The sequence below is a fragment of the Carassius gibelio genome, chromosome A7 (assembly GCF_023724105.1).
Source record: "Carassius gibelio isolate Cgi1373 ecotype wild population from Czech Republic chromosome A7, carGib1.2-hapl.c, whole genome shotgun sequence".
Lineage (NCBI taxonomy): Eukaryota > Metazoa > Chordata > Actinopteri > Cypriniformes > Cyprinidae > Carassius > Carassius gibelio.
In genome coordinates, this window is record NC_068377.1 from 25,434,861 (window position 1) to 25,447,512 (window position 12,652).

Consider the following 12,652-nt stretch of genomic DNA (forward strand, 5'->3'; position numbering starts at 1 on the left):
AAAGAAAGGATGCTCAGGCAGAAAGTCATAATAAATGATGTGCATCTTTTCTAGCAAAAATAACATTTTCAGATATACCTGAATCAAATCAAACACCATTGTGTTGATTCAACAAATGCATTGTACAGAAACTATGATAATCAAATATCAATATAAAACCCTTGCTTATTATTGTAAACGAAACATAATGTGAGCCTTTTTTTTACTGTAAAATGCAACCATGTTGCAACTACCAGCAATGGTATCTGGACTGGATAATGAAATAGACAATACAACATTCTCCTGGTGCAATTTACCAGAGAAACGACTTGCATAACAGAGTTATTTTCGTGAGGTTCAGATTTCCCCCAGTTCAAAGTAGTCCTTGGTAAGACCCAGCAGGGCCCTGTCCCATTTGCTACGAAAGTAGGCCATTCTATTCTGTTTCCCTTTCTACAATCCCAGCAACTAAACTCCTAGAATCACTGTTTTAGCAAGACAGCCCAGTTTGATTCGTGGTTTTGATAAAATAGCAGTAAATATCAAAGGAGTAAAATAAATAAATAAAAGAGCAATATACAGTGTCTAATGATAATAACACAAAATAATTGCAATTAAGTAAACTAATTACAGTTACAGTTTTCTTTTGCTTGATTAAATAATTTTTTTGACTGAGTGTACATTACATTCCAAGGCTCATATATGTAGATGAATCCTCTAAATAGAGTTCTTTAATTAAAAAATAAAATAATAATAATAAATAAAAATAATATTAATAATATTAATTAAAAACATAGAAATTAAATGTTTTCTTTATCTGTACATGTGTTACAGAGAATAAATGATGAAACCATATAATCTAAAACCCATCCACAAAACCATATCATGGCACTGCGCTGTTAACTATAGAGACTAAAACACTCCAATTCATTGACACCAAATTAATTATCTTAATAAAACAGTATTTACATGAACATTTGCACAAATATAGTAAAGTAAAAACGTATATAAAATGCTTACAGAAATTCCACTGTATAAAGTCGTGCCAAACAGGAGCCTATCCTTTTGTAATAATATTCGCAGTATAGCACGACTTACAGTACCTTTTGCTTAAATACTTAATTATCATATATAATTCAATAAAATGATATTTCCTCGGGCTGCTCATGTAAAAAAAAAAGTGTCCGTAATTGTGTAAAGTGACTGCACAGAAACAACGCAGGAATGACGTTCTTGATTCGCCCTTTAATCTCTTAGCATTGGCTACAGCGCTTAAACTCAGCTAGCTAATAACAACAAACACAGCAGCCGAGACTTGAGGCTGGAGCTGTCGCCAAACGCTAACTCTGTATCCAGGGCTAAAATGGCCTCTCTAGGAGAATCTGTTCGTCTGGAAAGAGGTACGCCACTCACTGAAACACTTTCTGTTGAATTTAACGCGCAGGAGGTTGTGTAAATCACGCTTTTTGCTCTTAACATCCCGTTGTCTCTTCATGAGGATGGATTAGTGGACGACAGCGAGTTAGCTGACATTAATTGTATCAAATGATTCGAAGAATTCAATAAATTCCACGGCGTCTATGAAAACGTATACATTCTAAAGTTTGAATCATTTTTTCTGTCGTTAAAGTGGCGTGTTTACGTTCAATGAAAGCACACCACGAGGCTAACTTAACGTTAGCTGTCAGAAGCAGCAATCTTTTGTGAGCACTGTTAGCATGCTCACTCGAGGACAGCGTTAATATTAGAGATTAGGGTTTTTGATTTGTTTTTGCTGGTTTAGTACAGTCTTTCGGTCACATTCTGACTAGCCAGCATCTTATTAGCAGTCCAGCTAATAGTTTAAGGGACTTTATATTGTGAAGAATGAGTGTTGGCAAGTAACGTACAGATTATCAAAAGCGTTGATTAATATGATCAGAGCTCTTTACATCTGTTATTTTGATATTCGTATTTTTTATTATCTAAATGAATAAGCTATTACTGTGGCTGAAGCTGAGAACCAAACATGGCTTTCCTTTTGAAGTTATTTATTTTATTTTTTTAGGTTGATTAACAAATGACATTCCTTATTAGTTGTAGAGACATTTGACACCAGTACATGCAAACCACAGTGGCATAATAATAAAAAATACAACATTTAAGGCAAGCTATTATTATTTATATTTTAATTGAGAGATAATTACATTCTGATATATTTACACAACCATTTAATGTTGTTGTTTTTTTGTTTTGTTTTTAGCAGGCATAGGTGTTTAATCAAAGACAGCATGTTTAAATTGATGGCCTTGGTCTTGCCCTCATGGTTTTGCATGTTCTTTTTCAGACATTTCTCGTGCCATTGAGCTGCTGGACAAACTCCAGAGGACAGGGGAAGTGCCTCCCCAGAAGCTGCAGGCGCTGCAGAGGGTTTTACAGAGTGAGTTCTGTAATGCCGTCCGCGAGGTGAGTGTGCCAGCACCACATTCATGCATTCAAATAAAATGCAAGTCCTTCTGTAATCTTGTAACTTATGACTGTAAAAAGTGGGGAAAAACAAACATTACTTTGAAGTGTGTAATTGAAGTGTAATTGTGCATTAAAAAATTGATCATAATTGTAGGCCTTTTGGTTGCCCATAATGATTTTGGGTGTCTTTTACAACACTGTGTTATTATAAGAGATTGAACATTCAGAAGAGATTGCTTGTGAAGGTACGATAACTTTGTGTCTTTATTTGTCCTTCAAAACAGTTAATTTTTGATATTATGATGTACTCTTGCATTTTGCTCAATATTTTGTATAAAGTTCGGACAACAAGACTTAATGTTACTAATGGTATTTGTGCTGAAATCTGTGAACGGTCATGCTACTCTTTACACTGCACTCATCCTGAGGGATCCCTACACTTTCAGTCTTCGCGGAGACATGAAAAACGGTCAAACGCAAAATGTTAGTGGTTTAGAAACAGTCAAATGTTCAAAATCGCTGTTTACCTTGATACCAGTAACCAGCCCATTTATAGATTTCACCATATGAAGTGAAAGAGCAAAAAAAAAAGAGTTGTAATAGCTTTAACAGTGAGGTTTCTCTCTATAACAACGCAGATACTGGATGAAGCGAGTGTGTAATCTGGATCTGTATAAAAGGTGTTAATTGTGTTTGAACTGGTTTTGAGCAGCGTACATCTTTAGAAAGCATCATGTTGGCTGAGAGTGATGAAAGGTTATGTGAAAGCCATTATATGGAGATGGTTTTTGCATGTTTTATGCAAATGACTAACCTTGTGCACACGGTTACTCGTTTATAATACTCAAAATTCATCAACATTAGAACACGTTTAAAAGCAAGTTCATGTCAGTCCGGTTGTTTTTTCTTCCTGTTAGAGCTTCCCCTGTGCATACTAATATGAAACAATTCACACAACTATTAATGAATGAGACCCATTGTCTTAAAAATGCAATGAACATAGTGTATAATACTAGAGGAAAAAACAACAACAATGTTTGATGAAACTACCAAAAAACGACAGACCAAAAGAAGAAAATGAAGCAGACGGATGTTAATTCATGCTCACAACCCCCCGTCTCCCTTTTCCACTCAATTCGTTAAGACTGAAATTGCCTTCATGCTTGTGACAAAGTGCTCATTAGTGTAGTACTTGGGTAGTTATTGTTGAGAAAAAGGACTGGATGCTGGATATTGATTCTTATGTCTACAAATAGCATCAATCCATTTGTCTGTTTGAGGCTGGGTATAAAACTCTGTAGCTGTAGTGTTCTGGTGGCCATGTAGTGAATCTAAGACTGTTGGCACTTGTCTGGTCTCCTCCCTGCTGCTTGGTCATCTGTCGCGCTTACTGAAGAATCAGAAGTCTCAGCGCAAGTGATGCTCACAGCAGAAATTCTCTGCCTTGCGTGAGAGCCTTGGATTTGTGGAAAGATTTCTTTGCATGGGTTTCTTTCTTTTTTTTTTATTTGAATAAAGGAAAATTATCCTAGTCCTGATACTGTCTGCAAATCTAAGAACTCATCTGAAATGATTCACTCCATCATAAAAAGTATTTTCAATTTTTAGCAACAATCTAAGAGAGAGTGTGTGTGTGTGTGTGTGTGTGTATACATATTATATGTATATTATATTATTATTTTTATTATGTTTATCTTATCAGTGCATCCCTACAAATAAATAAACTTGTCACTGTTTATTTATTTGTAGGGATGCAGTGATAAGATAAACATAATAAAAATCTCTATATTAAAAAAATCTATACATTCTATGCAAATATTAAAATATTACATTTTCACATCTCATTTTAAGATATGCTAAATATTACATTTTGCAGTATTATTAAATGACTATTTTTAATGATTAAATTTGAGCCATGACAAAGGTCATTTCGAATTCAGAAAATTAATCTTTGTCATAACAGGAATAATGTCTTTACTCCAGTCTTCGGGGTCAGAAATCACAATCCTTTAGAAATCATTCTAATATGACTTTTTTTTTTTTTTTTTTTTTTTTTTTTTTACCTAGAAATAAAAAAATAACATTGATATAAATTAGAAATCTAATGTAACATAAATGCAGTGAGTATTTCGTGACCACACATTCTCTGTGTATATGCTAATTACTACACATTTCACAGGAATAGATTTTTGTCAGTGGTGTTCAGGACCTGCAAACCATGTCCTCAGTCATTTCTTCTTACTGTTTATGTAGTAATTGAAATTGTATGTACTGTAATATAACCGGTAAACGCTAGCAAGTGGTTATCCATGTCCTTTTAGTGGCTCTGTAGAATATGTTGTGTGTTTTCTGTCTCTTTCCGAATTCAAAATTCTTGTAAATTCTTGTTTGCATGTTTTGTGACTCTAAGGCCACCCATGTTTTCTCTGGAAATTCTTGTTTGGGCAGTTGCATGTGATGGTGCTTGAGTTAAGTGCGGTACCTTTTGTGATAAAATGCATAAAATATTTGATTGGTAACTCAACAGCTTTGTCTCTTAAACATTTACACTTTGCACTGAACCTCTGAATGCTTGCTTGATTCTCAGATAAACATGCATGACTCGGAGTTGAATGCTGAGGCAGTGTAGTGGATGTATAATAATGGCCCTAAATAAAAGCTGAAATAGTGGTTTACCACTGCCAAAGCATCAGAAGCAAGCCATGTAAAGAGATTGATTTGATACAACATCCTCTTAATGGTGTGGCATTCCACTCACTAATTACTGCTTGTTTAAGGCACACTTGCTTTTTACTGGTGACTGTTTACTGAAGATCTGATACAGACTAATGTGACGAATTTAAACCGTTTTTCAAGGGTGAATTATGATTCACAAGTCATTTAGTTGTGTCTAAACTAAATGGATCTGGGAAACTGCCTCAGGTTCTGGAAATCTGGTTTAAATTGTACATCTGTTTTCATTTACATGGTTGTTTAAGACCGTAGAGGTTGTACTTGTCTTGTACTGTATTTGTGTGTTTGTGTAATTCACACAGTGTTCTGTCATTTTCAGGTATATGAGCATGTGTACGAGACCGTGGACATAAATAGCAGCCCAGAAGTGAGGGCAAATGCAACAGCAAAGGCAAGTCTCTGTATTTCTTTTAATTAAATCGACAGCATTGTTTCTGTAACTAACACTATTCTGCAAACTATTTTTAGCATGAACATTGTCTGACAGTTAATCTCATTACTTGATTGGCTTGGTTGTAATGCCTTCTTTAACACCAGACTGCTGGCCTAAAAATATATGAGCATCTTATTTGTGGCATGTGGCCATTCATACTTTTTTGGATGTATTTTATTATATGAAGAAATACATAAAATTATTTAATCATAAAATGTCATCTTTAGATAATGTACATATATTCTACCAAAAAAAAATGTGTTGATTTCTTTTTTACCTCACCAAGGCTGCTTTTATTTGAACAATATACCCAATATATTATAATATACCATCTGTGATGGCAAAGCTGAATTTTCAGTAGCCTTTACACCAGTCTTCAGAAGAGCTGCTCAATTAAGCATTAAAAGATGGTCCTCATTCTAATATGAACAAAAACATTCCTTAAGAATATCAATATTGACTGTTGTTCTGCTTAGTATTTTGGGAGAACAGTTATTTTTATATATGTATGTATGTGTGTGTGTGTGTGTGTGTGTGTGTGTGTGTGTGTGTGTGTGTATGTGTATTCTAATTAATGAGAAGTTTAAAAGAACAAAATGTATTTTAAATAAAAAATTTGACCAATTTAATGTGTTCTTGCTAGAAAAAAAGTATTAATTTAATTCTACTGCACATTCTAAATGTGCTTACTGTATAAGCACATTTATAACATTTTGCACAAGCCTAATAAATTGTGTTCACAAGTGTCTGATTTCTGACCATTTTCACTTCATTTCCAGGCTACAGTTGCTGCATTTGCAGCCAGTGAGGGTCATTCTCACCCACGTGTGGTAGAGCTCCCTAAAACAGAGGAAGGACTGGGGTTCAACATCATGGGTGGGAAGGAACAAAACTCGCCCATCTACATCTCCCGCATCATTCCTGGAGGCATCGCAGATCGGCACGGTGGCCTGAAGAGAGGAGACCAGCTGCTGTCCGTTAATGGAGTGGTATGGACATAGCTATAGCATCCTGCACATTAACAGGCACAAATAATTTAAAATATTTCATAATACGTTTTATTTTGACTATTTGAAATCTATTTGATAATAGATAATAGAAGAACGTTTGATGCATATGTTATACATATTATGCATATGATGGGTAAAAATTGATAGCCTGAATCTACTGTAAGTCGCTTTGGATAAAAGCGTCTGCTAAATGCATAAATTTAATTGAATATGTTAGCTGAATAAAGTCAAGCTGTAATCATCTTGAACACTTGTGTGATTTCAGTAGTACTAAAGCATTTAAATGACATTTAAATTTATTTTAAATAATAATAATTGCTTTTTTTCAGCTGAAATTGAACATGTAAAATGCATGTAAACTTGTTCTGTCTTTCAGAGTGTAGAAGGAGAGCACCATGAGAAAGCTGTGGAGCTGCTGAAGGCTGCTCAGGGTACAGTGAAGCTGGTGGTACGGTACACCCCTAAGGTCCTGGAAGAGATGGAGTCGCGCTTTGAGAAGCTGAGGTCTGCCAAACGCCGGCAACAGAACAACTTCCCCCAGTAGGCCATCTTGCCTGAGCCCTCTGCCCCTCCCATCTCTCTCTCTCTCTCTCTCTCTGTCTTTAATTCTTCTGCCATCTGTCTTCCTCGTTCACACTCACTCACCCTCTTTCTCCAGCCAGGGATTAGCCACATGTTTGGCACTCCTTTTTGTGAAAATTTTCTAAATCCTCACCTCCTCAACGGTTTTTTAACAGTCTTTTCACACACTTCTTTCTCATAGCATGAACACTACTACATTGGCTCTGGATGTTGTCATGTAGACATCTCACACACACATGTACACCTGGTGCATTACAATGAATGTACTGTCATTTGGGATGTTGATTAGTTAGATATGCAAGGGGACCATTGCAATGTTCAACTCCTGAGGTCGTCTGAATGAAAATGTCAAAAAAGTGCCTCAAGAGATTTACAAAAAAAAAAAAAAGGTCTGCAGCCTCCACTATGTCACAACGTAGGCTGTGTTTTATGGTCTAAGCACAAAATGAGTGAACACTACCACCTTGTTAAAATGCTAAATGACTGTAAGTTTCATAATCTCAGTAACAGTATACCATGAAGGTTTTATGATGTATTATCATGTGCTATTCTCACTGTTTGCCCACAGAAAAAGGAAAAGTCTACCAGAGAAAAATAAAAAAACGATCTAATTTTGAGTCTCTAGAGAGATAAATGGCAGAGCGGTGACACAAGTATCCCATCAGTACTGCTGTTTTTTTTCTGTTCAGCAGAAAATATACTCCTGTACCAAAATAATGGCACACTAATATCGCTTGAAACGATCGTCAAACTGATTGACTCTTCACATAATGTTTACAGTACAAACTGACTTTTTTTTTTCTCTCTTTCGTGAATCTGTGGGGGAAAAAAATTCTGTGAAAATCTACATTAACTGGCAAATCAGTTCAATATCAACTTTTATCAACAAGATTATTGAACTGTTTGGGTTTGTTTAGACTCTTTTAGAGCCACAAAACATTTTACATACACTCCTGATTACTCCATTTAAACATTCAGCTTTTGATGGAAAATATGTGAATGGAGTGTTTATGAATCGTTCACCCAAACATCAGTTCAGAGGAGATGCTTGTGGCACTGTTTGGGTGTTAGATAAATAGAAAATGAATAGAAAATAAAACACTTTTTTTAGCGTATGCCCCTTAAAGCACACAATGAAGCAGTCACCTAGCTCTTATTCAGGCTTGCATTCCAGGTGTTAGGGGTGCTCCGATCACGATCGGCCGATCGTTATGCGCATCTCGTCAGTAAAGCCGATTTTCTAATCAGCGGTTAATTCCATCAGGTGCGTGATTTCACATAGATCAGCTGTTACTACACAGAACCATTGTTAATAGAGAAGATGCGCAAATCCACTGCATTTTCAGCGTTTTTTGGCGCATCTTCTCAGTTAACAACGGCTCTGTGTAGTAACAGCTGCTCTATGTGAAATCACGCACCTGATGGAATTTACCGCTGATTAGAAAACCGGCTTTACTGATGAGATGCGCATTAACGATCGGCCGATCGTGATCGGAGCACCCCTACCAGGTGTTGTTTGTGGAAATTAAAAATGTAATTTCAATCCTCACAGCAGAAACACTAAGTTTAAAACCATAGGGGGAATTTAATTGTTTTATGGCTGTTGTATCGTCTGTCGTTTCCTAACACTTTCTGAATGTTAATGTGGCACTTGGCTTTCAGTCAGCTGTGGGTCCATATGTTTCACCCAGTTCAAGCTGATCATTACAAAGATCTGCATCATGTTTCAGAAGCCGTTCACTTAAATGCTTATATTAGCATTTCACGAGGTAGCAACTGAGCATAATGCTAGCAAAACAGCAATGAATGCATAAACGAATGTTTAAGAATACCGTCTTTATTCACCATTCATTATATGAGACCTGTCTTAACGAAGCTCAAGAGAAATTATTAATTGGTGCTGTCATTTTCATTTTTTCATTCATTTATTTATTTTTTTTCTTCTGAAAGTCAGGAATTAATTCACACATAGCAATGTCTGCAGGGAAAGCGATGCACATCTCGAGCTGAGATTTTATCAGATCTTCTCCAGATATTTTACTGGCTAAAAATGCAGTCCCGTTACATTCATTACTTTAGATTCAACATCTACTTGATGTTACAGCCAAATTTTAAGGACTTATTTGATATTTTTTTTTATTGCTATATATATTTTTAATCCTGATTTGTCAAGATTCATATTATAAAAGTAGTTTTCACACTGTACTTTGAACCTCTTTGTACTCCTTTTCACATGTTAAAAAAATGCAACACGCTTTATGTATTTTTAACCTCAAGTGCAGGTATTTTCAGTATCTGACAAACTTGGAAAAAAAACAATCTATTTTTCTCAGTCTCTCATAAAATATTGAACGTGTCTAATTCTAGAGGCCCATGACTCACCCTGAGCTGTGAGATACGTAGGTGTTTTGGGGGTGAGAGATAAAAGGGAGGTCTGATGTCTTGCATTGAGGAATCATTTGTGTTATTGACTAAAAAGTATAATCAAGCGATTTTCTTTTCTTTCTGTGGTGTGTAAGGTGCTCAGGTTGGCTCTGGCAACAATATCATGAATTTGGAAGCATCATGAATCACAAGAGCAATAATGAGACATGATCCGTTCATCATCATCTCAGACAGGTTACTCACTCCCCATTCATACTTGGATTTGTCCACGGGGGGCTGACTAAATATTTTTATAACCTTTTTCTTTTGATATTTAACCCCTTTTGATAAAGTGTTTTTTTTTTTTTTTAAGAAAGCTTTGTATTGATTTACCCTGACCACATTCTCCCTGTAATCCAGGTAACAAGACCAAATTTGCATCCATTCTGGGAGCTGTTTCAGTGTCTGGTCAGCTAGTTTGGATTGTTTTTTTTTTTTTTTTTTTAAAAACTGTTAGTTTGTTGTATTTGTTTGACATTTCTGTATTGTCCTGCTGTATTGTGTTTACATTAATGGGGATGTATAAAGACTGATCAAAGTGATATGTTTTGAGGATACAGAGTTTAAATATACTGTGGGTATAAATCTTTTGTGTGTGCTTCGTTTTTTCCTTCCTTGCGTGTGCTTGAGGGAAAGCTAGATAATACGTTTTTAGAAAAGAAAAAAAAAGTAATTTTTATTCACATGCTGTTGCATCGTTTAACCAAACTAGCACGCATTTACCTAAACACCAGAGGGCGTTGCAGGACAACACAGTTACAATAGTTTGCTGGTCTCAGTCTCTTTGCACAATTTAGATAAACAAAAATGATCAACAATCTTACATAAACCCTCAGTAACCGGAAACAAGCAACAGTCAAAACATTTGCATACATCTGTCATGTGTCATAATGTAATGGCACATACTCACAGACCAATGAACACTTAAGGGATTTGTCAGCCCAATTTAGTTTCTTGTCAGTGTTGTCATCGACTGTGTTCCCTCTGTCTTAGGTTACATCTTTAAGACAGAGCCCGCATGTCACCGACACTGAAAGCCTTACTGATTAATAACATGTAATATAAAAACAATCCACCAAGAGAATTTGACTGTGTTGTTGAAGAAATATCAGCCCGCTGACCGTATTAATGAATGGATCTGTCATTCAAATGCACCCTCAAGTCTTCGTCATCTCCGGCTGTTTACCAATCGTGTACATCTGGTCAAAAGCTCCATTGAAAAATATTTTATAAAGGCTGGATTAGTTTTTAAAACGATGGATTAAAAAATGTAAAAAGTGTTACATTTAATAATAATAATAATACAATTACTTCCACATTCAATCATATGTTTTGTAATATTTTGGCAATACTATGAAGGAAAAATAATGCCTAAAAGATTTTCAAATGCAAGGTAAGAGTTGTGTAAGTGTGCGCAAGACTGCATGCGCAAGAGAAGCTTTGTAAATCGCGTTTCAAGCGTCAGAAAAAGGAGCCAAGACATTGGCTGGCTCTGAGTAAATGTATTTGATTTCATTAGTACAGATTAATGTTTGAGAGCTGGTTATGTAGTGGACCGCGTTTGTCATTATAATATTAATTCCATTGTCTGACAACAGAAACATTCAAATATAGTAATAAAAACAGTTTTATTGAGAATTAAATTAAATGGCTAAATTAAATTGCAGTATGTGAGCATAGGGAGGCAATATAATACGACGCACTTACGTCATAAATATGCTAATTAGCGCATGACGTCATCTAGTTCAAGTTATCATTATTTATTATGAATTAAAATGTTTCAAAACACCCCTCCGTTTTTTTTGCTTTTTTACAAATCGCACCCAAGGGGCAAGGAACTCAACCGAAAGTTGAAGTCGGGTGGGGGCTGCCATCTTTTAGCAGAACTTCACTTGCGTTAGCATTCCCATTGACTCCCATTCATTTTGGCGTCACTTTGACAGCGAATAACTTTACATCGGAGGCGTTTAAAGACTCTGTTTGTCCATTATTTATTTCTAAAGATACACGACAATGTATAAAGGGCTCCATTACCTTCTATGTTACATTATGGCCCCGTATAAACAGTTTTTGTAAAAAATAGGCTAACGATTGCGTCATAACCACTCGACTCTCTGTCGCATTACCGTACAGACAGGAGGAGAAGCTCGCAGGCAATTAACTTAATATGGCGTACTGGCGTTACATTTTAAAATACTATACAAAATAATTCATCAGAATACTTACTCCTGCTCACTCACGACAAAGAACTCCCCGCTCAAGCTCGCCTTCTCTGCAAGATTAACGATGGCAGTTTGCACGCACAGCCACTTAGAAGATTTACATCTGGCAGACAGGTTGCTGACGTCGTCAAGCTTCGTTTGAGTCTGCGCGTCAGAAACGGAAGTGCTAAAAAAACGCTAAAACTGGGCTTCATTTGTCTCAATTGAGTTCCAATGGGGTCGCTGTGTCCATTTCTTTTACTGTCTATGATCGCACCCTGCTCATAAGTATCATTCATGTACTGTGAAACTGTAGCTTCATGCTAACACAAAATAAATATGATCTGCATTCTTCTGGCCAAATGATGTGAGTTAAACAAAAAATAACTTCCCTTAAACACAGATGGCTAGTTATTTTTTATTATAGTTATTAACATTCAGTACTTTCAACCTACAAATCACATCATACCTTAAAAATAACAAAATGAGTTTATAATCGAATTAAATCCAGCTCCTCCTACTGGATGATAACACTACTCTTGTCTGCTGGTTTTTATAGACCGCTCTAATGAAGACAATAAAATAATTACATAAATCAATTAGTACATCAAATAATTAATTTAGTTCATCCTGTGTTAAAGGGGTGGCTGATTAGATTTTTTCGAAAGCTTGATTGTGTAATGTGCAATGTAACGTGGTCATGCTTTTTTTTTTTTTTTTTTTTAAACATTATTTTCCACATATTTAAATTTATTCTACACCTCTTGTTTCCATTCTGGTCTGTTCAGTTCCTGGTTCTATGAAGCCCCTCCCTCAGAATTATGCAATGGGCATATTGGTTA

General features: G+C 35.7%; 1 protein-coding gene across 4 annotated transcripts; it reads left to right on the forward strand.

Moving 5' to 3' along the window:
- Nucleotides 1–1,215: 1,215 nt before the first annotated feature.
- On the forward strand, nt 1,216–10,194 carry LOC128016944 (protein lin-7 homolog C). Of its 4 annotated transcripts, none has more exons than XR_008184325.1 (7): nt 1,216–1,379; nt 2,306–2,424; nt 5,480–5,551; nt 6,373–6,582; nt 6,980–8,359; nt 8,695–9,804; nt 9,970–10,194. XR_008184325.1 is itself a non-coding variant. In XM_052601911.1 (7 exons), exons 1-6 carry the CDS (start codon nt 1,343–1,345, stop codon nt 9,778–9,780), a joined length of 678 nt encoding a protein of 225 aa, XP_052457871.1. In that variant the 5' UTR covers nt 1,216–1,342; the 3' UTR covers nt 9,781–9,804; nt 9,970–10,194. The 4 variants fall into 4 exon arrangements, 2 of the variants coding, with proteins under 2 accessions (XP_052457871.1, XP_052457870.1); XM_052601911.1 differs by having other exon boundaries at nt 6,980–7,143; nt 9,705–9,804; XR_008184324.1 differs by having other exon boundaries at nt 8,695–10,194.
- Nucleotides 10,195–12,652: the final 2,458 nt, after the last annotated feature.